Source organism: Lonchura striata, chromosome 2 (assembly GCF_046129695.1).
Source record: "Lonchura striata isolate bLonStr1 chromosome 2, bLonStr1.mat, whole genome shotgun sequence".
Lineage (NCBI taxonomy): Eukaryota > Metazoa > Chordata > Aves > Passeriformes > Estrildidae > Lonchura > Lonchura striata.
This window is the reverse complement of record NC_134604.1, coordinates 6,293,121-6,319,976: the sequence shown is the minus strand read 5'-3', so window position 1 is coordinate 6,319,976 and position 26,856 is coordinate 6,293,121. Positions and strand designations below refer to the sequence as shown.

Below are 26,856 nucleotides of genomic sequence, written 5' to 3'. Positions count from 1 at the left end.
TCTGAATTCTGAAACCTTGATGCTATTCTACTAAATGTTGTCTAACATATTTTCACCTTCCACATACTTGTCACTGTTCTTAATTTGTTTTAATAAAGCAAGACGGGACACTACTACAGGTATGCAAAAAGCAGAAAAATGAAAATTCACATATAATTTTTCTATCCCAGTAAGACATTTGAAGAGCTCTTTATAGGCTATAAATTTATTGTCCTAACAAGTTATTCTAATATTGCAGATAAGTATATAAGAAGACAAGATAGGAATTAGGGCACAGAGACTGATTGACTGTGAGTTCTCCAAACATACTGTGAAGGAGATAATGAAAAGCCTTGAGAAATTTAAGAAGCTAAATATACATTATGAATGACAAATTGCCTTTTATCCTCAGTGTCACAATGCCAGTGGCATAAAGAGACAAATTTGGATCACTTATCACTTATCTTTTTCCAACTGATAGTAGCTTCAGCTGGAAACTACATAAAGTTTCTCCATTAAGTGAGAGAAATTTTAGGTCTGCTCCAATTTAAATTATTCTGTGCTTTGTATTTTGGTGTTATCAAGTACTTTGAATGTGATCCTTTTCTTTTGGCCTTCCTCTTCCCATCAAATTCCAAAGAAAATGACTTAAGCCAATATTGTGGGGATTAGGTGACTGCAGAGCCAGGCAGTTCTGGGCAGTGACCCAAAACCTCTGTAATGAGAAAGATAAAGTGGGAGAGAATAATGTCCTTGGGTTGTCATATATCTCCTCAGATGAATGACTAATACAGCTTTGTTTGTACTCTCTTTATGAGTGCTTCATAATTGTATCTTTAAAAACAATGAGAGTGAGATTATTTCACAGTATTTTGTGCAATCTGAGTATTCAGAAGATTTTGAAATCTTGGCTTCTTAAAGATAAGAATGAGGAAAAAATGAACAAAGACATTTTCAAATTAAATTATAATTCATAGGTATAGACTGAACAGCTTAAAATTGTAATTTAAACTCTATTAAAATGATAAATATGTCTTCATAAATTGAATTCAATATACTCCTGACATTAGTATCTTAATGTTAGATAAGTAAATTTGTTCCCTTAAATGTTGTAATTGTAAAAGGGATTTTAGGTCTTATGACTGACAGTTTAAAATGTTACAATTTTTTTAACATCGTCACATATTTTGAAATGCCAATATTAAACTGTCTGTAACACTGAATTCCTAAAATATTCTGTGCTGAGCTTATGCCTTAAATCCAAATTGGTGGCACAGAAACTTTAAAAGGGTAATGATTATTCTGTGATATAGCAGTATATCTCTAAGGAACAGTATTTTTTAAATGTTCTGATTTACAACCTTTAGAGTCTAAGGCTGGCTTCTTTCCTAATCAGATTTTATTTGTTGTCTTTCTTCTTTCCAGAGTTTTGACAAGTTCCTAACATTTCCAAATTGTTCACAAATCAAAGTATTTACATAATGCAACTTCAAATGTGATCCTTTTTTTACTGCTGTAGGGTTATTTGAATATAAATTGCTGTCTCTCTAAATAGGAAAAATATTGCCAAGAAATAGACAAGCGTATTGCATATATTGGATATAAAATATATCTTCTGAATGGTTTTGTTAGGTGTACAAAACATACTATTATCAAATAACAAAATAACATTCCATTTAATTTTTTGTGAAAGTATAAGGCCAAGCAGTGATGAAAAAATATTATATGCATGTGAACAATATTTATTTATTTACAATATTTATTTAAGATAAATGAAGATATTTATTTAAGATCAATTAAGATATGGTGATTTAATTATACACATAACCTTATGACCAATTTTCAGTCAGTTTTCAGGGTCTTACCATGTACTCTCTTTCCATCATGGAAACCTGCATAGGTACCACTCAAATGTGTATGCAAATATGAAGTTAATTAATTAAGCCTGAAAAAAAACTGTTGTAGGGTTTTTGGTTTTTTTTTTGTTTTGTTTTTAAGACATATTGGATATTTGTACACAATTTGTGATTGTTCTAATGGTTGCCAAATTTCTACTTGTTGTCCAGTATGTTGATGTTTTCTGATTGTTCATTTTTTTAGGAATTTTAGCAGCAAAGGAAAAAATGAAAATGTTAATTTTAGGATGAAAATTGAATATTATATTGAGAAATGTAGCTTCTGAGGTCTGCAATATCACTGAAATCTTTCCTATATTTAGGGCTCATTTATGCTTATCACATTTATTTATCCATTAGCTTTCTTCAGGCATATAAGGAATGTTCAGTTTTCCATTGCTACATATTTATCGGACATTATTCATAAGTGATGGAAAATCACCTTTTCCCTTGAATGTCAATGACATCTTAATATAAAGCTGATGGCATCAAATACCAAGTGTAAACATGAACCAACTTTGCCTGTTTAGAAACAATAGTTTTATATAGGCTGTACACTTGAGTGCTGTGCTAAGTTTAGATATTTTACAAAAAGAACAAGGAACTGAGGTAGGAATATCCATTTTTGTTCATTTATTATAGGGTCTGAAGTCCCGAGAAGCTGTGGTAGTCATGCTTGCCACCATACTACCGTTATATTGTACAATATTCTTATAAGCAGTTCTTATTCTTAGTAAAATAATATATTATTATATTATATTATAATATTATTCTTATTATTAGTAAAATAAAAACATTTATTTTACATGATTGATATTTTTTTAGTGTCAATTTGCGGTGCATATTTTATTTACATAAAATTTTTATTTTAATGCATGTATTAAATTCTCATAATAGAAGCAAAGTAAGTCTTTCTCAGTGTATGTTGCCAACAGAATTACAAATGAAAATTCATACCATGTACTAAAAACTAATTCTGTGAAAAATATTGAATACACTGCAACATCTGTAAGTTTCTGTTTTCAAAAAAGATGTGAAAGGCAAGGAAAAATCTGGAATTAAAGTAGTTAATTTTAATTTGTGAAACATTGCTTATTTTTATCTTGCTCATAATTCACTACCATTTTGCTCCACTGATTTTTTTCATGCATGCAGCACTTGTTGTCATCTCTGCTTTTTCCCTGAAGAATGTGTGCATGGTGTAACTGTGATGTCCCTCAGCACCTTTCTGAACACAATGTCAAGAAATATATGTAATATAGTGTGTCTTTCATCTGTTGTTCAAAGTTCATTTTAGTTCATGCAACTTCTGTCTTCATTTTTTGTAATAAAGAAAACTGACTTAAAGCTTTACTATCTGTATTTTCTTTATTGCTGTTAAATGCTCTTTTTTTCTTGTACTATCTACATGATGTATTTTGTATCTGCAGAGATAATGTTTAGCATTGCATCTGCATTTTATTCACAGTGTTTCATCCAATAATGAATATTAAAAAAACCCAAACTAGCAAAATACCAAAAAACCAAACCAAACCAAACAAACCAACAAACAAAAAAAATCACCCCACCACAAATATCAAAGTCACTAAAATTAAAATTAGTGAATTTTAATTTTTGTTCATGTTGGGTGGCTGCCATGCTACTGCAGTAGTGAAGAAAGTATGTAGATTGTCTGTATAAATATACAACCTGAGCTTGATCCATTCTGATTTAATCTGCCTGATTGAAGTTGTATCCCCAAAGGGAGATGTTTTAAAACTGTCAAATCTGGACTCTGCTGGAAGTGGCAGCTGTAGTGGCCGAACATTTTAAAGTAAAAACATGCACCATATAATGGCAGCACTTATAATATTAAACTGCTCTTTTTATAGCTAATGCTATAAAATAATTGTATATTTCAAATATTATTCCAAGTACTAGTTCTTAAAACTGTTGTGTTTGAATTTACATACATCTTAAAATGCTCTCACGCTTGAAATATTTTCTCAATTTAAATACAATCCTGAGATAGTTTGACTCTTTTTCAGATCTCCTGGCTACAATATCCGACTTAGGATTGTCATCCACTATAAAGATGCAAAAAATTTCTCATGTCTCTGTGGTATATGCACAGCATGGTTTTGAATTCTCCTAAATGAAGCAATTAAAATAATTTATCCTTTTATGTAATAGCAGTACTGAAACCACACATAAGTGTATGTTCTCAATACTCACATCAATCATAATTAATCTGCAGAGGTTTTTAGAAACTCCTCCAACAGACGAGTTCAGTAAATCTGCTGTCAGTTTGAGTGGGGGAAACTGGGACACAGAAACTTATTTTCCCAAATCTGTTGAAAACCAGAACCTGGGAGCCATGCTGATGCCATGAACCCACAGTGCAGCCTTTCCCTCTCAAGGCATGGGAGGACTGGGATCTCTCTGCCTGCATTTTTCTGGGGCTTCCCATGGAAGGAGACAATGCTAAAAAGACACCCTTTACTATGATGACTGAGTGAATACAAAGAAAAAGCTGCAGTAGCTTTTAGAAATTGCTAACTCTTTAGGTATATTAGAAATGCTCCTGAGGTTTGCTTAGGGATAGTTTGATTATGCAAAGGATCTCTTTTTTAAAACTTTGCTTAAAAAAATAGTAAATGACAATTCCAGAGAACATTTTCACAATACAGCATGCTTATTAATAGTAAAGAAAGGGTTTTTTTCTATCCTTTCCCTTGTCCCTCAATGGCCATGGACAAGACACTGTTCCCAGAAACATTCAAGCTGCTATTTACATTCCATTTCTTTCATTTAGGTATTGTCTTTGTGCCTATTAAGACACCTTCCTATGAAAAATGTTGTAAAGGGCCATTAGAGGAAATGTGAACTTCAGTCCTACTTACTCAGTATCCTGAGAGAGTCATAATACAAGACATTTTTGTGTAAGATTTAAAGGGAAAAATCCATTTCAGAAAAATTGTTGGCAAGAAGATCTCAGCCATAATGAGGAAAAACTCCTTCACTTGGATAAGCGTCGGAAAAGTACAACCTTTTAGACAAGCTTATTTCAGTGGGTCACATCTGTGTCACTGATAGTCCCCATGGCACCACAGGCTCCCCTGGCTCACTCCAGCTCAGATTTCATCTGAGATAGGAGGCAGTGAAGATCTGTCACTTATGAGTAGAAGAAAGTTAGAGAAAGCCAGTAGTAGTGTCCCCTTATTTTCCAAAGTTGTGTGCCAAGTGTACCTGTCAGAACACATTACTCGGTCATGCAGCTCAGAGCACACACCCATGTGTTTGTCCACTGCCCTTCAGCAGTATCTGTCCTAGCAGAGAGTTATAGGAAAAACCAGTGAGGAAGAAAAAACATTACAATTAATGTCAATTATGGCCTTGTTAACATCTTTGAGTATTAAAGAATGGGATAGAAATGAATGCACCTTATTGTCACATTCTCTTTTGCATCAAACAGTCCCCCAGTAAATGTTGCATAGAATCCTAATGATTTCTTGCAAGCTGATGTTGCAAAAGTAGTGATTTGCTTATTTCATTTTAAGGAAGACATTATTCTTCTGGGCACTTACCTGGCTCAAAAGAAAAGTTTTATTGATATAAATTGCCAAAAGCAGATCACACAACTCTGGATGTGGCAGCTATACTATTGGAGCTTCTTTGGGTAGCAGGGAGGCATCACTGGTTCTTTACTTCTTTTGGTCATGGCCTGCCACTGATTTACTGTTAACTGGTAGAAAATTTTATAGACCTGTTTAATTTTTTGGTACTACATTACGATTTTTTTAGATAAAAAATTTTGAGACATATATTTTCTGTCTTTTTAGAGGTTTTGAGTAAGTACATGCATTTTGTAAGACTTTGAATCTAATAAAAGTTCCAGATCAGATATAAAATCAAAGACAATATTCAGAGGCAGTGCAGTAATAACCATCATGTTTGGGCTCATTTTTAATGGACAATACAAAAGTGTAGTTCAACTTGATAAACAAGAATGTTTTTTTCCTGCCATGACCCAGTGCAGGATTTCAATTTCACCCTCTAGTTAGTTTGTAATTTTCACATTTTTACATTGGATTGAGAGCAGTTTACTTTATCTTCTGACTGTCTTGAAAGAAAGGAAAACCATGTATCATAACTGCACCATGCATTTGTAGCAGCCAAGTATTGCCTGGTAAACTAGGAAAGTATTTTATAGCATTGCTTTTTTTCCTTAAAAACTCAAATTACTGTAAAAGAGAGGTTTTGGTAATAATCTACCTTTCATGTTAACTTCAATCCTTGCCTTGTAAGGAGGAGGGAAGGGAATAATGCACAAGTTGCTAACGTGCTTTTTTCTCCCCAACAAAATATCACTGAAGATGTGAAAAAAATGTGTGGACATCACACAGAGTGCTTTTTATAAAGCTTGCAATTACTATTTTATTGCAGCAGTAATTGAATATATACAATGTGATTCTGTAAGAGCACAGAGAAATTCTGTCACCTCAAAGGATCCAGGTTCATGTAGCATCAGTCTCAATATACTGAGGTTGCATGTTTTGTTCCTGTGCAAAAGAAAAAGCCAAAACTCTTCATTCCTCTTTCTGATCAAATAATGATTCCTGCAAAATTGTTCAATTATCTCGTTAGAATTCATTAGAAACATAACTTATTTAATAAGGACTTTAATATTGCCAAAACTTTTGATGAAATTTGTAGAAAAAAAATTGCTTTTAGTTTTTTTTAAATTAATTTTTTTACATTTCTGGGAGTTTTTGAAACTTATTTCCATAAGTATTCATAGATGATAATTTATTTGAAGAAATCAATGACAAAATTGTCTTTAAAGTTGTCAGTTTCCTTCATCATCATGGCAAGGTATTACATTACTTATGCCACATTCTATATAAAAAAAAACCACATATCCTTTTAAATTTAGTATATTTTTAACAAATTCCAATTAAAACTCATTCAGAACTATGGAACTTATACTTCCCTGTTTTTTTCTTTTTAACAAAAAGTGTTTTAAAATTATTTTAACAAGAAGTGTTTTATAGTTAGATGATTAAGTCAGGTACAAAATAAACATTTTTAAAAAGTTTCTAAGAGCTGATTAATTCATATTAACATTGAATTTTTATGATTTGAATTGTTTTTGTTCAACTATGAAAATAAAAAGATATATAATGCATAAATACTTTGTTATTTTAGAGCACAAAGTGGAACTTCTTTTTTGAGTTTGTTTGGTACATATTGGGAAACTGTTAAAACCCCAAATAGCTTCTGTAATATAACTATAATAACAATAACAATATAATAATTTAATTTCATTTAAGGCAACACTTATTGACGACAAAGTTGCTTTCCAAACTTTTTGGGAATGCTGTTTGTAGTATGGCATTAATATTTCATTCAGTCATAGAATTAGAACTCCTGTTGATATCATAACATATAAAGAAAAAAATTCATATTGTTTTGAAATTACATATATATTAGAATATGATTTTTTGAAACCAGTGAGGACAGGCCTTAATCTTGTTTAATAGTTATTTGGATCAGTTTTACAGCTGACTTTGGTGGAAGCGGATAGGCAAGTACAAAACCAAAGCAGTTTAAAAAAGAATAGAATTAAGCCACAGATAAACTTCTAAAAAATAATTTTATAAGTTTTCATTAAGATTAAAGATAAACCATAACACAGATAGATTTAAAGAACAAGGCAGCCCAGTTTCTATCTGTTTTCAGAAGAAGTACATAGGATCCTCAGGCAGGTGAGAAGGCTGATCACAGCCACGCTCCTCACCTCACCACTGGATTTGGTGACCTCTCTGTCTCCCTTTAGGTGAAGGAAATAAAGGAGAGAAATGCTGGAAAAGTGTTGACAGTTTTAAGAAAACAGACTTATGAAACAGAAACCTGGAGGAGCAAAAGGGTTTCAAGTAGGAGAAAAATTACCTGAGCCTGGTAGAGCAGTAGCAAGGATGGGGAATGCTTTATGTAAAGGAAGTCATCAGCCATGAAGAGATGGAGAAATATGCAACAGTCAAATACTTGTGTCTCAGAGGTCTCACCCATAAGAAGAAAACTAAAAATGAAAAAAACAGTGTCCCGCACAACAATGGGACAAAGGAGCAATATTGTGACTGTAAACATTTCCCCCACTCGCCAGTGAAGATACTGTGTAGTCATTTCTGTCACTGGATCACTTAGAATGAAAACCTTGCCATTTCACAATGTTCCAAGGACAGTGAAATTGCTGTTCACAGCAGTGGAAAATGTATCTCTCCATAGTAAAAACTTTTTAACAGTGTATTAAGAAAAAAACTCCTAAAACTAAACCAGTAAAAACCCCCAAATTTCTTTCAAAATTTTTATTGAATGACCCTAATTTTTCTCCTTCACATTCTAGTTGATGGATGAGAAAATACAGAGATTCACTGTATGAGGTCTCTAAAGCTGACTACAGAATTTACTGGTATTATAACAATTGAAATATATGAGCTTTTTAATAAACTGAAATTAAATATCTACTTGCATCTTCCTGACAGTTCATACTGCTAAACAAAAATTACTAAAGATTACAAAGGAATTCACCAAATATGGGGGTGGATATAGGGAATAAAGTAAGTTTTGGAAGATGTATTGGAAAGTATAATATTTAAGTAGGAATTTTGTTGTTTAAAAACCAAAATTAATTTAAAACATCAACTTCTGACATTGCTGATGGGGCAATGCATATATGATATATAATTTCATTGCTGCACCATTATTTTTATAATTTATGTAGTGGTTTCCAAGTCTTTCTGCACAAAGGAAAATAACTCTGAAATAATATCTGTCTGTTTTTCTGCTTATCCATCCATGGAAATGTATACATTGAATTCTAGCTTGTTGTATAATAGCATTGTGAAGACAATTTCTATAATAAAACAACCTATACAATAGACAATTGAATGAAGTCAATTGCTTAAGAAGTAAAATGTTCTCCTTCTTTTAAAAGAAGTTTTTAATTTCCATTTTAGAGTTCTAAACAAAACTAAAGACAAAGAATATATATGTATTGATTTAGAATAACTTTCAAATTATATTTGAAGCAGTAAAGATATCATTAAAATTATTTAAGCAGAAACATGAAAGTTTAAATGCTGTACTTAATCTGAAAACAATCTACAGTGTATAGGGGGGTTGGAAGAGAAAGAATAGGATGATATTAGTAACTCAATTAAAATGTTTATACTGTATTACATTATCTAATTGTTTGGTGTCTGTTACAACAGGATTCAAGTAATCTCTGGTCAGAATAATTTTGCTCTTATTTTGGCAACAGGCAGAGCAGCAGATGGAAATGTCCCAGTGAGTGGTGCTGACTCGGGCATTGCTCCAGGACGTGGGACCACCAGGGAAGCAATGCTGGTGTGCAACACCCGTGGGCAAACTCACCAGTTCCACTCCCCTGGGGTTTACTCAGCACAGTCTCACACCAGGAAATTGCCAGTGGCCAATGGCTGAGTTAGTTTGGAATCTTCTTGAATTAGCTGGGGGCATAAACCCTTTTTTCCCCCTAGACAACTATCAGATGCAAATCCTCTCCTCTATAAGCCTCATCTGTGTTCAAGACTCCTGAAAATCACATTGTTCAAAAGGGTTTTTAGCATTGTTATCATGCAAATATCAACTGAGGCAAAACATTAAAATATTTTTCATGAGATTTGTATGAAGTAAAATCAGCTAAACATCAGCTCTCAAAATTTAAACACAGAAAGCAAGATCAGGTGTGGAGTATGTTTATTTTGAAGTCTATGATTGCATTTTCAAGGTACAAGACTAAACAAGATTATTCCCTAACCCTATAATCATTTGATGATATGCATATTTTCCCCCATATTAAACTATTTAAGACTATGTGTGTGCAACTGTTTGCAGATCAAATAACTTGAATTAAGTTAGTTTTCACTCTAATTCAGAAAATTACAATACTCGTTTGTCAGTCTCTTAAACCTTCAGTAATTCTGCTTAGCACCACTGCTAATTAATTACATTTGAAATGCAGAAAAGATAACTTATATCAATGTTCATGCTTAACATTGAAAATGTTTTCCTTAGGCTGGTTATTGATACTCTTAGTCCTGGAATGTTAAGATGTGATATTATTTGCTATTAAATAGTGTCATTTATGTTTTGTGAACTTACTGGAATTTTGGCAATCAGAAAATATTATGCAGAAGAAATGGGGTTTTTTTATTATTTTTTTTAATCAGATAATATATGCGTAATCATCAGGACTGTTTATTTCCAGTAATTTCTGAATGGTTAATTCCTATAACCTCTTTACTCCCCTGACCAACAGCTTAGAAAATTATATTTTAGGATTAATGTTATTAATATCTCTTAATTTTCTTTCCTTGAAGACACTCTTTTCAATGGTCTTGGACTTGGTGCTGTCATTGGCCTGGGAGTGGCAGCCCTTTTGTTAATCCTGGTTGTGACTGATGTTAGCTGCTTCTTTGTACGACAATGTGGATTGCTCATGTGCATCACCAGGAGAATCTGTGGGAAGAAGAGTGGTTCAAGTGGAAAAAGTAAAGAACTGGAAGAAGGAAAAGCTGCTTACTTGTGAGTATTAATCATGTGGGTTGGAAACATTCTTAAAAGAAAAGGTTGGCTGTCCAACTTACATTAACTTTATGGCCATTTTGTGGTGCCGCAAAGGGAATTAATAAAATGCTTCTACTACTTAGCAAAGTGATTCTCTGAAGTGTGTGAAGTTGTTTATTGCCTTTAAAAGTAAAGTTGAGACACAAAAAGGAAATATACTGTAGCTCAGTTTAGGATGACCTCTTTGTCCAGCTTGACAAAAAGGAAATCAATTGTAATTCAGTACTAGTTGGAGACACAGATTTGGTTCATGAGAAGCAGGTAATGGATCATTGTAACTCCATTTCTGCAAATCCATCTTTGAGCTGCTAACACCCAGAAACTTGGCCTATGGCTGTGGCAGTGCCAGTAAATCCATAAGTGCAGGACATGGTATTATAGAAGATCCATGAGAGAGTTTTTCTTCTTAGATACAGCACTTGATGGAAAATCTTGATTCTTGTCTGTGGACTTTAGGAATGAAAGATCTTGTCGATTTTTTTTTTTTTAATAGGAGTGCTGAGTTGGATATTGGTGAAATGGTGGTGAGTGATTGTTCTTTATAGCAACAGTCAATGATTACTAAACATGAGTGGGAAATAATCAATACTGATTCTCACAAATACTCTTTTGTAGTGGCTACTCCATCACACAAATGTGAATGAACTGATCATTGATGTGAAAATATGGTCTCTTAAATTATTGAAGTGTATAGTGAGATCTGCGGTAAAACAGTTCAAATACTGACTACAATAAATAATCACACTTTAGAGATTTAGTGGCATTTACTGAGTTTTCAATAGGTAAACTAAGAGAATTACATTTGGTCCTTCATTTTAAACATTTCCTTTTTTTTTTGCTAGAAAAAAAAATCATTTTCTCATCCCGTTCATCTGATAGGCAACTTACACATGCACTGTAATATTTGTGAGAATGCTGTCTGCATGTGGTTTAAATAACATTTGCTGGTCCAACTGCTGTGTTTCTTTCCCAATAGTCAGGCTTTACAGTTAATTATCCTTCAGCTTTCTAGGTCCCATCCATTTTCAGATGGATGTAGAGAACACTAGATCTTGCAGTTCTCATTATTCATAGCTGAGAAGCTGAGCATCATTGTCAGTAGTGGAGGTGTAAAGTGTCTTTTTGGAATTTAATTCTGCCTCTTTGCTTTCAGGCTGTTTTTCTTTGGTAACTTGGCTACACATCTTGGTTGGGTTCTTCTTAAAAGAGGTGCCATTTCAGAAACAACAGCACAGAACAAAACCAGTTGTGAGAGGACACGAGTATTTATAATGCTTCTAAATAGAAGTAATGACATAAACTAACTATTTCCTAATTCTCCACATCTGACAGTGAGAGAAAGACTAGCAGTGTTTTTTTCCATCCTGTGAAGCCAACCTGTCCAGATCAATAGAATCAAGATGTGAAGCTTCTGGCACTGACTCAGCTGTCCTTTCCTATTGAGCACAGCACCTCAGTTGATGCTTAAGTTTCCCATTCAAGGAGTGGCCAACTATAAAGTGGTATACAGACTCTCCTAAATGGGAGATAAAGTTGGAAATGTCATTTGACAGCAGTTTATACCTTGTTATCAACATCTTATTGCCAAAGGCCATGCTGTCCCAAAAAAGCATCAAGCTGGTCTGTTGATATTAATTCTTTTGTTGCACTTCTTTTGGAGGAACAACTATGTTATTTAATCATATTTCTTTCCTTGTCAAAATGGTCTTCAGTCAGTCAGACCTTAAAATATTTGGGACAGTTCTTATTTTAGCCTATTCTCTGCATTAATAAACTGTCAGACTAAACTCCCAGGACAGTCTTGAAGAGTCAACATTTAAATTTATACCATGGTAACTGATATTGCCTAAAATTCACTGACATTTCTCTGTTTTAAATATGCTAGTTTGTATTTTGGATTTTCGGGTGGTTTATTATATGGTTCTTGGTTAAATTTTGATTGTAGGAGATATATATATATATATATATATTTATATATATATATATATATAGTAAATAATTATGTTCTATATATAATGAATGAAGATGATATAGTCCATGTAACACACACAGACATCCATGACATAATTTATTTCCTACAAATCACTTTCCCTTCTTTAAAATTTGAAATGCTACAGTTTCTACCTTCTGTAAATATACATGACTGCTAGTCACAAGTAACATCTTTTTTAGTCCTTTTGTCATGCAATGCTGTTTGTAAGACTGTATCAACAAAGCAAGAAGAGCTCACCAATCCATCCACCAGTCCAACTTAGATCCCTAATCTTTTCCCAGGTATGAGGTAGTCATGAAAGTTAAGTGCATTGTCTACCAAAATGAGCTTTGTATCCACTCGTGTGTCTTAAGTGTCACTTGCAGAGATAAATAATCACATATAATTTTGCAGGTTTTTTAATAGACAGAAATCTTTTAGATTTCTACCTATTAGTTCTTCTTCACACAATTTCTCTCTTTGGGCTACATTCTTATTAACCTCCAAGGATTTTCCTTAAGGATGCCTGTCAAAGGACAGTAGGGTTTTCCTGATACTTCCTGTCACAAAAGCCTGTTTTATCCATTATCTTGAAGAAACAATATGAAAATATGAGTCATGAATTAGAGAAGAATTTAGCCAGGTCTTTGGTGTGGCCTATAGCAGTCGAACAGCTCCCTACAACATCCCAGTCCAGAAAATAATCTCTTAAATATAAAAGTAATAGTTGATCTGTAACTCAGTGTCTCTCTGTATATTGCAGCTGATGCTGTTTCAGGATATAGAAAATATTTGCATCAAAATAGGGTTTTTTCTGTAAACATATATATATATATAAATATATATATATCTCAGTTATCATCTGATCTGCCTTTTGAGAGCAAAATTCTATAAAATTTATTTATTACTTTTCATAAGTATTATTAATTAACATTGTTAATACTTTGTGGCAGTGAACAGATATTTCTAGAAAGTGTCCGTATTTCTGAGATCAGCCCTGCAGAGAAGGACTTGGGGATTCTGGCTCATGAAAATCTGGACGTGAGCCAACAGTGTGTGCTCACATCCCAGAAAGCCAAAGGTGTCCCAGGCTGCACCAAAATCAGCATGACCAGAAGTTCAGGAGAGGTGATTCTGTCCCTCTGTGCTGATGAGACCTCACCTGGAGTGCTGCATCCAGCCCAGCAGTCCTTGGTAAAGAAAGGACATGGATTTGTTGGATCAAGTCCAGAAGAGGACACAAAGATGATCAGAGGGATGGAGCACTCTCTGTGAGATCAGGCTGAGATAAAGACTTTTCTGCATCCCTTTGAAAACTAATTTATGAAAAAGATGGGGACAGACTTTTTACAAAGACAAGGGATCATGATTTTGAAGTGAAAGTGGGTAGATTTAGATTGGACATGAGGAAAATCTGTTTTACAATGAGGAAGGTGAAAAATTTCAACAGGTTTCCCAGAGAGGTTGTAGACATCCCACTGCTGAAACACTCAAAGTCAGGTTGAATGAAGCTCTGAGGAACCTGATTTGGTTGAAAATGTCCCTGCTAGTTGCAGGGGCATTCAACTAGATGACCTATAAATGTCCCTTCCAACCCAAACTATTCTATTTTTGGTTACCAACAAAATCATAATGGCAGTACTCACTGCTCCATCTCCTTATAATTAGTTGTTTAATTAGCACAATATTTATACATTTACTTATATTGTGAGACTAGCAGTTGTTCCTCAAATGGGAGAAATATGATGTAGAAAGTTTTTTCTACCAGCAAAATCAGAAGGGCTTAGATTTGTACTGCACAAGGGCTCTTGTATCAATGGCAGCTGGGGTTGTCACAACCCCAGGAGATAAAAGCACACTTTTGTGGTGTATATACTCACATAACGACTCCTTAACGCTGCCAGAAAAGGTCAAGTATAACTAGGCATCAAGTTCTATCGTTATTATACTAGGTTAAGGAAGTTTACATCTATTCCCATGAAGAAGCTGTCACCTTATTATTAGTCATAAACAAAATGCTCTTTTGAGATGCTAATTCATCATGTTTACAGAGTTAGGGAAGTAACCATGGATACAGGATTCTTTGAAGACTTCAAGGAATTGGGAACACGCTGTTAAATGTGTCTTGGTGGTGTTAGTCACTGATAATTAGTTCTGCCTTTTCTTTGCCAACTTTTGAGAGAAGGGATCTTAGTAATTCTTCATGTGCAATGTACATAGTTAATGTGATGATAAGAGACATAAAACTCTTTCAATAATTTTTAGGAAAGATGGATCAAAAGAGCCAATAGTGGAAATGAGAACAGAGGATGAAAGAATTACCAGCCATGAAGATGGGAGTCCAGTAAATGAGCCAAATGAGACAACTCCCCTCACAGAACCAGAGTAAGTAGCCTGATATTCCCTGGAGTTTCCCACAAGCTGATCTTGGCTGTGGACAGCCTGGACTTCCCATGCTCTGAGAGGAGGTACACAGCATCACCAGAGTGGTCTGCTGTGGCAAGGCAGTGTGTGAGTGTAGGGTTTGTTTGACTGGTTCCATTTTTACCATAATCAATCTAAATCATGGTACTTCATTGACACTGGCTGAGCACAGCAGTACAAAGATTTTTTAATTTGGTTGCACCTTGTCTTTACCACCTACCCAGCAACTATTAACTACCCTGTGGAAAAAATCTCCTAACTCTTATGAATGACCTTAAATTGAGTCTCACAGGCATCTTCACACAAATCCTGAAGATGGGACGCAAGGATACTACACTCCAAAAACCCAGCTCCTCACTGGAGCGGCCCCCTCCTGCTTCCATACATGTAACTGAGAACTTAGTTCAGAATTTAAGTGCACACAGTGCAATTGGATTAATTGTGCTGAAGGACAGCCTCTGCTCCATTTCCTCATCCCCCCCTTCCTGTCCCTGCAACCTTCTCTCAGTACAGAAACCACAGCAGTTTGCAGCCGTGCTCACAGTCTCTGGCTGCCTTCTGAATAATGGGGCCAACCTTGTGCCCAGGGATGAAATTACTGAAGAAACCTCTAAATTTTCTTTGCTTTGAGCCCAGCACTTTCCATGTGTTGGGAAAATCTCAAGGCATCAAGGTTATGAAGACCATTTTGTAGTAAATATAGAAATTCACCTGTAGATAATTTTATTAAATTATTCCTTTAAAAGGAAGTGTTCTTACAAAAGTCTTTTTATTTTCTGAAAACATGAAGAAATTTCATTTTTTGCCATTATGTAAAACTGTAAGTCAGAACCCTTAATTAAAAAAAAAGGTTTGTTACCAGCTGCCATTGATATTTTTAGTAAATAGGGAGTTAAGTAGCTGCACATTAAGCTATATAGTGCTTTGAATGAGCTGTGCACAAAGAGTTTGAACTTGTTAATGAAATAATTATGCAATCTGTTGAGTGACTACTGATATGTTTGATCTTCATATTAGAATTTATAATCAGGGGCACAGTGGAAAGCCCAGAGTTATCTAAAGAGTCAGGAGAATGTAGTTGTAAACATTGTACAAGTCCAGCAAGCCTTGGATATGTTAGTGGGTAAAGCACCAGGTCCATGTTTGTTCATTATTCAAGACTATTTTTAGCACTAGATCTTTCAAATCAGATGCATCTTGCAGTAAACATGATACCAGGAAAGATCCAGTTCACTTCTTTCTGCTTCTCACAATCATTAGATCAGCTGACAGGAGTGAAATATGAGAAAGTTAAAATCAAAAATATTTTATTATCTTAGGGGAGGGGGAAAGAATCAGTCCCCACTGTCATGACAGAAAAACAAAACAAAAAAGCACCAACAAAAAGCCCTGAAAAACTAACTCCCAGGAACAACTGGTAAGTATGTGATGGGAATTATACCCTTAGAAAAATAGGACTGCTAAGACATATTAATAATGATGACAGTTGCCTTCTTGGTAATTTCTTCCCTCACAACCAATGGCAAAAGGCATCAGCAGTCCAAAGCACAGCTGTAGAGAAGTCAGCTAAAGATTTGGGACAGTGTCACTTGGGAAACTAAAAATGAAAAAAGATGGTGCAATGAGGACACCTGAAGGGCCATTGATACCAGGGGAATGTGGAAAGACCTTTGACTCAGACACAGGTCATACCCAATGAAACAGAGAAGCAATATAAAGTGAGATGCACAAAGGGAAAATGCAGTAGAGGAGAAGTCAGTCTCTGTCAAAACTCAATGTCCCTCAGACATTTTTGGAGGTTCCCAGCCCAGGTCAGAAGCATTTGAGACCCTGGCAGGCAGCTGGAAACAGCTGTGATTTTGGGTTTGAGCCATGGAATGATTTACCAACTTTGCAGGTAGAACAAGAAGTCACAAAAGTTTAGGCATTATAGTAGAAGTAGTTACAAAGTAGAGGGAAGAATTTTTGAGTGCTGTACAGGGGGGGTTTGGTTTTGTACATGGGGGTCAGAAGTTTTAAGATAGATTTGGGATTTGGGCCTGCCCTGCCCTCCCTCTTTCTTCTTCCTTACCTCCATGTTCTTGGTGATGTTGGCACTTATGGATTGGTTTAGAGTAGAAAAGCACCATTTAATATAGGTAATAGGCATTGAGGAAAAACTGCAAACATTTAATCCGTAATGTACCATATAAAAGACAGCAGCAGCCCTGGGCGGGGAGAGAAGAAGCAGTCGGGAGTCAGAGAGGATGTCAGGGTGTGTGTGTGCCTCTGCCTGAGCTGTGAGCAAACCACAGCAGCCCCAGAAGAAAATCTTTTAGATAACTTGCAATAAACTGCCTTGAGACCAAACAACAGAGACTGCTGAGCCTTTCTTTGGAAGCACAGGTTGGAGGAGAAGTTTTTCCACCACATGGAGCCACCCTGCGACCTAGGGTGGGCTCTGGCAAGTGTCAACAACACAAAAATACATTGTCAACAACAGCCAGAAAGACACACTCTGGGCAGGGTGAGGATGACCAGAAGGGATCTTGGAGGGGAGAGCTTAGCTTGCAGGAAAGAAAATTTCAATGACATTTCAGGCAGGCAGCAAAACAAGGTGGGATTCATTATGACTAATTCTGGCTGTCTTAAAGGTATACAAGATAAGCCTTGGGGTTAAATTAGATAAAATATTTTTAATAATTATTGAATAATGCTGAATAATAGCAAATTACACTCAGAACTGCAAATGCAATTTAAGAAGTTGTGGAAACTAATTAGTAAAGAGATTACTTCCTCCTCTTACAATAATATTCTTTATTATGCTGCTCAGTATATTATTTGGCAAACTATTTTTTACCTTATCTCAGATGATCCTTGTCAAAGCCACGTTTGGAATCCACATGTGACAGATTAGCTCAAAACACTTTACCTGCAATTCAACAAGTTTTAATCATGCTGGCAGGAAGTCAGTTTAAGCTGTGCATTTCATATCACACTTTTGTAATATGAATAAAGTACCATATACAATGCAGTACAATAATTATATTCCTAGTCTGATATTAATATGTTTATAATATTGGTTGAGTTTTTCTTAGTATTAAAGAAGTTGGGTGAATTCCAGTATCAAAATGGAGTCATTTTTCTATAAAATAAGAAATGAAATATTTAAATTAAAGTTTTGTGTGGGTATCAGCAAATGTTAGGCCACCTGCAGTGCTAGAGGAAGTCAATATTATTAATAATTAGTAGCAATAAACATCTGATTAAAGTGAGAGAACTTTTTGTTGGGTTTTTGTTAGATTTTTTTACAAAATCTTTTTATTATAAAATGAACAAACGTTTGAAAGGATTAGTCTGCTCAGTTGAAAAATATAAAATTCGTTCTAATTGATGTAGCTAAAGAATAATTTGGTGTAGAAAAATTCATACAATTAGAACACTTAAACTTGAATTTGTTAATTGAAAGAGCAAAATTATTTAATCTATTAATAGAGATTAAATATGTATTTAAAACAAATGGAAACAAAAATTCCAAAATAACAAAAATATTTTCATAGGGAAAAAGAACAATGTCTAATGATAACTTACATTCATAACTCACACCCTATAAAAAAAACCTCAAAACCACAAGTTTTAAAATATAATAAGGTTCGAGAATGGTGCACGGACTTTGTGATGAGGAAAGTTTTTATGCATAACATTTTTTACTTATGTACAGCTTTTTTTGAGTTGTGGTTCTCTGCTTGCATATAAAAGCAAGGCTAATTTTATCCCATTGTTTTCATGAACATGGATTTCAATACCCTTCCACAGAGTTGTAGCAAATCTCCCTGTTTCAAATATTTTGTAACATGTTCTTAATCCACTTAAATCAATTTCTAGAAATTTCCACACATGGTTTAAATATTCTGTTGATTCCCCAGTTTTGACTTTGACTAAATATTTCCTTCTTTACAGCACCATCTTTTGAGAAATTACTCTGCTTTTCTTAAAACTACATTAAATTAGGTTTTGGGGGTTTTTTAGTACTTGTTTCATTGGTTTGCTTAATCAGATCTTTGACACACATACCTGCCTACCAGAAATTCATCTTATGAACTGCTCTTCCTCTGTCCCAGTGTTTTACCTACTGTTAAAAATAGATTAATGTTCATTCTGTTGTTTCCATTCTTTCAGGCATCTTGCTGTGGGCTGAAATCTGTTTCCTTTGGGTTTGCTATGAGAAACAGACAATTAGTAGATACCTCCCTCTGTGCTCAGAGCTAGACATCTGATGATATATCCCATGTATTTTACTGTAGTAGAACAAGTTAATCTTGGATTTCTCTCAGATACATGTTGTGCTCATTGTTTAACCTCTGGATAAACGGCATATTTCTTAGTTCATTTCAAACAACTTAAATTTCATAAGACTGGGAATTCAGGTATTGTTTTACTTTATTTTCTGGTATTAAACACTGCCTTGTGTTTAAGAAATTCATCAGACAGGTTTTGAACAGTGATTCATTCCTAAGAGATTCATCAGACATGTTTTGAACAGTGTATTGCTCTTTGGGAAATTTAATCATGCAAAGCAGAAATTTACTGAAACATTTAACAGTTATTTTGAATAAAAAAGGTATATGCATACTATTCCCTAGCAAAAAACCAGAAAGCAAACCCAAACTGGAATCACCATTAAGAGCTATTATGCCCAGGAGACATTATTACAGGAACATCTCAGCAAACCATACATCTTTTTGACAGCTATATTTTTCAACAGCTAATTACTGGCAGAAGGGAATCAATGATTTTCAAGACCTTTTTCAATGAGATCACATTCAAGAGGGTGGGGACTCTTTTGCCAAATCTTCAGAGTTTTCACTAAGTCTTAAAAGAGCTGTAAGTTCTTAATGAAGCTACACTGTATGATCCATGAAAATTAAACTGTAGAATTTTCTAATGAAACTTCCATTACCTGCTTGCACTATAAGAAATACTTTACCTATGTCTTGGCATAGTCTCCAATAATAGCCATGTTCTTTTGTATACTGGATTTACATTTAGAAAAGACATTTAAAAAGTTTTACCAAGATTTAAAAGTCAAGCAAAATCTTGACTGTAAATGTTTCACTGTATCTTTCACAGTAGGCAACACATACCTCTGTACTGTCTTGGGTCAAGTAATTTGACTTTTTTTTCCTCTTTTGTCTGATTGAAGAACTGTATTTTGAGCAGCACCAATGTTCTTATCATGTGATATTTGTGGCTTTATAGAAATTGAAAGAGTTAATATGAATTGCTTTAAAACCAGAGAACCTTGTGCTCATAACAGAATAACTGTACATTACTTTAAAAAACCTATTGTTCTACACTGTGACCTATATGTACCATATATATGCTATAGACCTAAATTACAGAGTGTTTTATTTTTGTGTTACCACAATTCCTCTTTTTTTCTGATAGGAAGCTGCCACTAAAGGAGGAAAATGGCAAAGAAGCTTTAAATCCAGAAACCATAGAAATCAAAGTTGCTAATGATATCATCCAGTCAAAAGAAGATGATAGCAAAGCATAATAAGATAAACTACAGCTGTCTGGAAAATGCATTTGGATTGAAGTAATCCTGTGACCAAAACTTTACAGCTGACCTTAATTTTTGGGAAACTTAAGCTTGGAATTGTTAGTACATGTGTACATACGATGAAACAGTTTCTGTCTACAGTTTTTTTCTATATTTTTCTTTTTTGTTAATGGTTTTAGTGTGTAGTTTTGCTGACATCAAGTCCCATGCTATAAATTTGAAAAATCTGCAGAATAAGAACTATAATTTATTATATGACAAAGTGTGTCAATTTAGAAGAAAAATTCTAAAGTACCCCTAACCAAAAACAACACATCAGGCCTCTCAAGATCTTACAGTCCAAGCTACATGCATAAAGTGCCATATGACAATATATTTATTCCCATTTACAATAAATGAAATTTTAGGTTGCCTTTAAAAAAAGAAAACGCTAAACTAGTTTCAACATAATGTTTAAGACCTTAGCTCTAGCTGACACTCAATATTCCTTCCAGCTGTGATTATCACTTGAGGCAATCAAAAAAGCAAAACTCATCAATGGAGAGCCAGGTCCCACTGCAGTTTCTCCTGCGTTGTTCAAAAAATAAATAATTTAAAAAACCCCAAAAACCTAGTACTCACGATATAAACTCAGATAAAATTGGCCAAATATTTTACAACACTCTATTAGCTTCATCCTAACTATGAGAGTGTGACTCTGAATGGCTCCAGGATTTTCAATGCTTCAAGTTTTCTGTATAAAAGTTTTGAAAGTTACATGTGAACTAAAATGCAGGTAAGGTGTAAAAATAAATCTGTTTTTTAATCATAATCTTTACTTCAAAAGAAAATTTACAATATGTGTCCCAATATATTTATACGTACACGGTTTTCATTTTATTCTTAGTTCAAACAATTTAGCTAAGGGATAAAACTGTGGTTTAGTAAAGTAAACACATTTTCTCCCCAAATCAGTATATAAAATATTAAACTTGGCCTTTTTGAATCAGGACTTTTTCCTTTGTGATTTTATACCTTTTCTCTTAAGTACAATGTAAGAACAGATGGAAAGGGAATTTTGTCTAAGCAGTTAGGAACAATTTTAAATTAGTAACTAATGCAATCTTATATTTAACTAAATATGTTTTTTTTTAATGTCAAGATTTCTTTAAGACATTCCTTTTTATTATTCTGATCAACATTCCCCACCAGGAAATTTCACAGATTTATTTGATCTGAAATTCATTCATATGAATTTTTCATTGATATAGTGGTGCCACTAACTGGAGCAATATAGTTTGTTTCCCTTCTATCATAGTTTATCCACACCTACCAAACTCTTCAAAGCCTTGCTTTGAAAGAAGTAAATAAACCATATAGAAAACTAGACTGGAAAATTCTACTTGTCAGGAGTAACTGGTAGAGTAAGTTGTGAATTTTCCACATCTAAACCATGCATGAGGTTTAAGTGTATTTTACTCATCAAATTGTGTTTTCTTCATGCTATATCTGAATTTTGATCATATTTTAAGTCTTTGTACTTTATGACTTTTGTGCAGTAAAACTGAAAGCAAAATGTAAAAGGATCTCCTCAAATTTGAGGAAAATATAATAATGACCTTCTTGTTAATCCAAGTTTAAGTGCATTTGAAAGAGCTGAGGAGAATATATTTATATTTAATTTTTAGTTCTTTCTTTTTTTTTCAAAACCAAGTTATTTAATGAGTTTTTTACAACTTTTCCTCACTTTGAGAAATACCTAAAATGAACAGTTGAGGACAGAGACATATCCCTGGTATGGCGAGGATAGGAGGCCAAATTCCCACAAAAGCAGTACCAAAGTGAAAAATATGGGTAAGAAAGGATGGCATTATAGGATGAAAGTCGTGGAAGATAATAATTGAAAAGTGCTGAAAAGAAGTTTCTCTAAATACTGAGGTACTAATTCTGGGTGAAGGAAAGACAAAGACGTTCTTTATGAACTCTCAATGTTGTTCCCACAAACTGGGCAGGCAGTACTACCAAACAGCTGCTTGTCTATCTGATTTCTGATAATTTCTAATCAGATTTCCTGATTCGTTCTAAGCACACAGCAAGCAGGCCTGCTCCTAACCTATAATTAGGAGAACAGTTATCTCATTTATCTATACGGATCTATAGTCTTTCCAGAAAGTATGTATTTGCAGCTGGGATTTCTTCTATCAAAATGCAAAGAAGGAATCTGGACAACTCCAGCAGCTGAGTATAATGTGGTTGGTGTGGTTGAACATCCCTTCACACAATATTTTTACCGGGATGAGGATGAAGATGGTAGACAAAATTTCCTCTTCCACCTGCTATGACAAATCTGGATGCTACCATTCAATCTCCTCTACATAAATGGTGTTTTTTCTGAAGCTAGCATGATCATTTCCACAAGAAGGTGCCTATACCATGTAGAAGAATTAACAGTGTTTAGGCTCAGCTGCAGATGCATTTCAAACTTTGGTACTTCTTAGTTGAACTTATACAAAGAAAACCCAAAAAACATGGCCTAATGGTTCTATATTGGTAGGGTTTTTATGGTTGTGTTTTTTTTTTTTTTTAATTTCCTGATATGGCCTCTAATTACAGTGTGAAGGGATTAGAAGATTGAAGAGGTCTTGTCAGCATATTTATTACTAATACACCTGTGCTACTCTTTACAAGCAAAATAGATTGCAATATTATTTCAATATGGGAAGCAAAAGCATTTCCTTCTATACTGTATGAAAAATCAAAATCTGTTTCCAGGAGTATTTAATTTCTTCTTGCTGTTATGTCTCTTGGCAGTTGATCTGTGTGAGGGCTGAGAATAAAACAGCTCTAAATTTCTGATGGACTGTCCAAGCACACCTTTTTGGTCTGTGGATTAATAGGTTATCTCTTGTGCTTTAACTCTTTGCTGTGCAGGAGAAAACCAAACTCTCAGTATGAAAGAATGCTGAAAAACACTGGTATTTCAAAATAGTTACAAATATTTCCAAATGAGGAAATAATTTGCGCATAGTAATTTGTAAGATATATGTAGAACTGGAATAACAACATTTGTTTATTTTCTTTTCCTATTCTAGATTTAAAAAAACAAAACAAACAAAAACAGGTATCTGTATAAATGTCACTTTTACTGTCTAAAAGTAATTTTAAGTGTTAGTATGAAATGTCAGAAGAGTTGACAAAAATATAACTATTTGTAAAAGTAATCTGAATTGTTACACTAACATACTCCAGGGAGTAAGGTGGGAGGGAGCCATTGAAATTAGTACTGAACAAAATGTGACAGTGACAATCTCTTTTCAAAAAAAAAAAAAAAAAAAAAAGGAGTACAATTAAGTAAAATTACTTAAAGCTCCTTGTTATTTTTTTTGGTTTTTTTAGTAGACTTGATTTCTGATTTACCACAATAATAACAAATTATTAATTAATATTTTACAATTTAGTAATCAAACATACCCTGGAGAGGCTTTTCCTGGTTTTGTTTGTTTATTTGCCTTTTTTGACTTATAAGATTTTTTTTTGTGGTTGCAGAAATATTTGCTATTCTGGTGATGCTAATGCCTAATGTGACAAAGATTAATTTATTCGGGCCTCAGTCTTGCAAGAAATTTTGTGTGGTTGAAACCACCCCTTATATGGCACCACACTGATATTAGTGGGGTGGATGTGAGCAGGAAAATGGATGTACTTCCATAAGAGACCTTGCAGGATTGGGCCTACTTTCTATTTCTTCATAGATATCTACAACGTAGTTACACCGTGGCCATCATCTACAAAGGCTGTTTGACATCAGCCCCTGGTGCAGTAAATTCCAACTGCTGTCTTCAGCCTCTGCATCGATGCTCATCCAAAACAAAATGGCTTTCTTTTCATGATGGTAATTAGTTTGATTATTTATTTAAGTGCCAATCATCAAACTGTAGTATAATCATCATGCCATTTTTTCTGTTTCCTAGACCAGATAATGGAAATGTATTTGTGCCTTTTGATAGCATGCCACTCTGCTTTATTAAAGAAAAATCTTCGATAATTTGTCTACAAAGCCTGTTTAAAAAAATTGAAAGCTTTACTGACACATACTTTTCTGCTCAAATATTCTCAAATATTCGTCTAAATCAAACCGAAGGTATTGTTTTCAAGTTACAAACACAAAATATGCAAAAATCTTTTGAGATCACAATTCCAATGAGGGTCATGGTAGGTGTCTTACTGCTGAAAAGTTTCAAATAGATGGAGAATGTAGTGGATGTGTAGGGGTGTTTTGACCAATTTCTCAAGTTCAAGAGTCAGATAGAAAGTCTCCTTAGTTCTATTTAAGTGCTTAGACCTAAAACATTAAAATCTTTCCTCAAATCTGAAAGATGATATGGAGCATCTTCCCACCATTTTACCTCTGGAGATAAACTGGAGAGAATGTTCATTTCACATTCATTTGCAGCCTCACCATCGCTATGTAAATTGTTGTAGGAAGTAAGACTTTTGTAGAATATTGTGTTTGTTGGATATTCACTCCTGATTAAAGGACCTCCAAAAAGACCATTTCCTGAGAAAGTTCAAGACCTCTTTGATTTATGGAGGGGTGCTAAGAGCGTTGCATAAAAGTCACAGTGGAATCCAGGTCTCAATCCAGACCTCCAGGATTTAAGACACAAACTGATTCCAGCAGGACCTGCATTTTATTCATCCATCTCAGTGAGACTCTGCAGGTCCTCAGCTGATCGAGTTGTTTTTGTGAATCAGATTTCCAGGTGTAATTGGAACTCAAATATTCTGCCATGTTCCTACTAACATTTTGCACAGAGGAGGTTTTTCTATCAGGAGTTTTCACTGATCAGGAAATGGTGATAGAATATCCAATGACAGTTTTATCCCATACATTACGATATGTCCAAAAATAAAACATCTCTTTAAGTAACTCACTGAGGTTGCAATACTTCTTTAGGTGACAATGAAAACATTCTAAGTAAAAAATTCTCCTTCTTAAATCTCCTTGTTTAGCTTCAGATAATCTTTCTGATAGACAAAAAGCTACCATGGTTAAATAAATCTTTTTAAAAAACTCTTCACCCCTTTTCCAGATTTTTTCAAATTTTTTTGAGTTTGTAAAGTACCCTGTCCACTTGACAGCAGTTTTGTAAGTTTTAAGTGATCTTCAGTATTTCCACTGCAGATATGTGTTCTTACATCAATTTACTTAGACCTGAGCCAAAATAAGCCTTACAAATTTGGGTTTGGATCATGTTCAGAGAATTCTCAGTTTACCAGTCTATCTTTTCTCTTAAGAGGCATTGAGATCCTCATAATGTTTGACTTTCAAACTTGAATATTGGCCATTTTTAGCCCAGAGAAATGAAATGAATATTTATTGCCAAATTTGTATTGGCAGCTTTTAAGTCACAGGTGAGGTGGGGAGCGGGTGAGGTGACCAGATGTGGTGCCGACAGAGCTCAGGAAAGCGACTGCCAGAGAGAACAGGTGCCAAAGAGTGAGCCAGGAGAGGGCTGGGAGCATCTCTCCTCATCATTGACAAGGGAAAAGGGAGCAACTGAAGCAAGGGAGGCTGCTGAAGGGCACTGCCAAAAGGCAGGGTAATGAGAGCTCTGAAAACCAGAGAAGACACAAAATTAACCCTGCCACGTCCTTTAACTCCCCCATGAAATTAGGATACAGTCTTTCAGATTTTCAGAAAAATTCAGGGTTGGAGGAAGGGCAAGACAAACCCTCAGAGTCTCTACAGATCAATAACAAATATACACTAAGAGTTTTGAACTACTTAGACAAGGTTTTAAAAGGAGAGAAACAAAAGGCTTTCCTGCTACAATGAGCAGTCGGTACGTATTTGTATGCTGTGTACAGTATGAGCTAAAGCATACCATATATTGTTTTTGTTATTCCACACGTTGTCAACAGCCCACTTGCGATATCTGCCACCTGAATTATATACTGATAAGTTAGCTACCACTGGAGCTAGTTTGTTTATTGTTTCAGAATCTTATGTCCCTATGAAATGCTGTGTGTATATATATATATCTCTATACTGTAAAAAGAAGTAATATCGCAGATGCTGGTTTTGTATTTATGAAAGACATTGAAAGTATGGCTTAAAGTATATCAATTATTTGTCACTCTTCACCATTTGTATATTAATAGTAAAGATACTTTTACTTTAATGAAGTGTTGCAGTTACATTTATTTTTGTTAAGTGTCTTTCTGTCAAGATGTCTGATTCATTAGAAATCTCATTTCCAAAAAGAAACGTACCCTTTATTTTATCTCCATTATAGAAGTACTGAATAATGCTCGCACAGACCTGCAATTTATTACTCTCTTGTCTGTCAAAATACATCTATTGTTAGGATCCTGGGTCTCCAGCTCAGCTTGAGGCCCATTATGATCATCCCCAATAGATAAAGTAC

At 34.4% G+C, this 26,856-nt stretch overlaps 1 protein-coding gene across 1 annotated transcript in view; it reads left to right on the top strand.

The window, feature by feature from the left end:
- The window catches only part of NCAM2 (neural cell adhesion molecule 2), a 268,781-nt gene extending 242,149 nt beyond the window's left edge, over window positions 1-26,632 (top strand). The window contains exons 16-18 of the mRNA XM_077790949.1: window positions 10,259-10,463; window positions 14,743-14,862; window positions 20,329-26,632. Coding sequence (XP_077647075.1) covers window positions 10,259-10,463; window positions 14,743-14,862; window positions 20,329-20,440 — 437 coding nt within the window. The 3' untranslated portion in view covers window positions 20,441-26,632. The remainder of the gene's footprint in view (window positions 1-10,258; window positions 10,464-14,742; window positions 14,863-20,328) is intronic.
- Window positions 26,633-26,856: the final 224 nt, after the last annotated feature.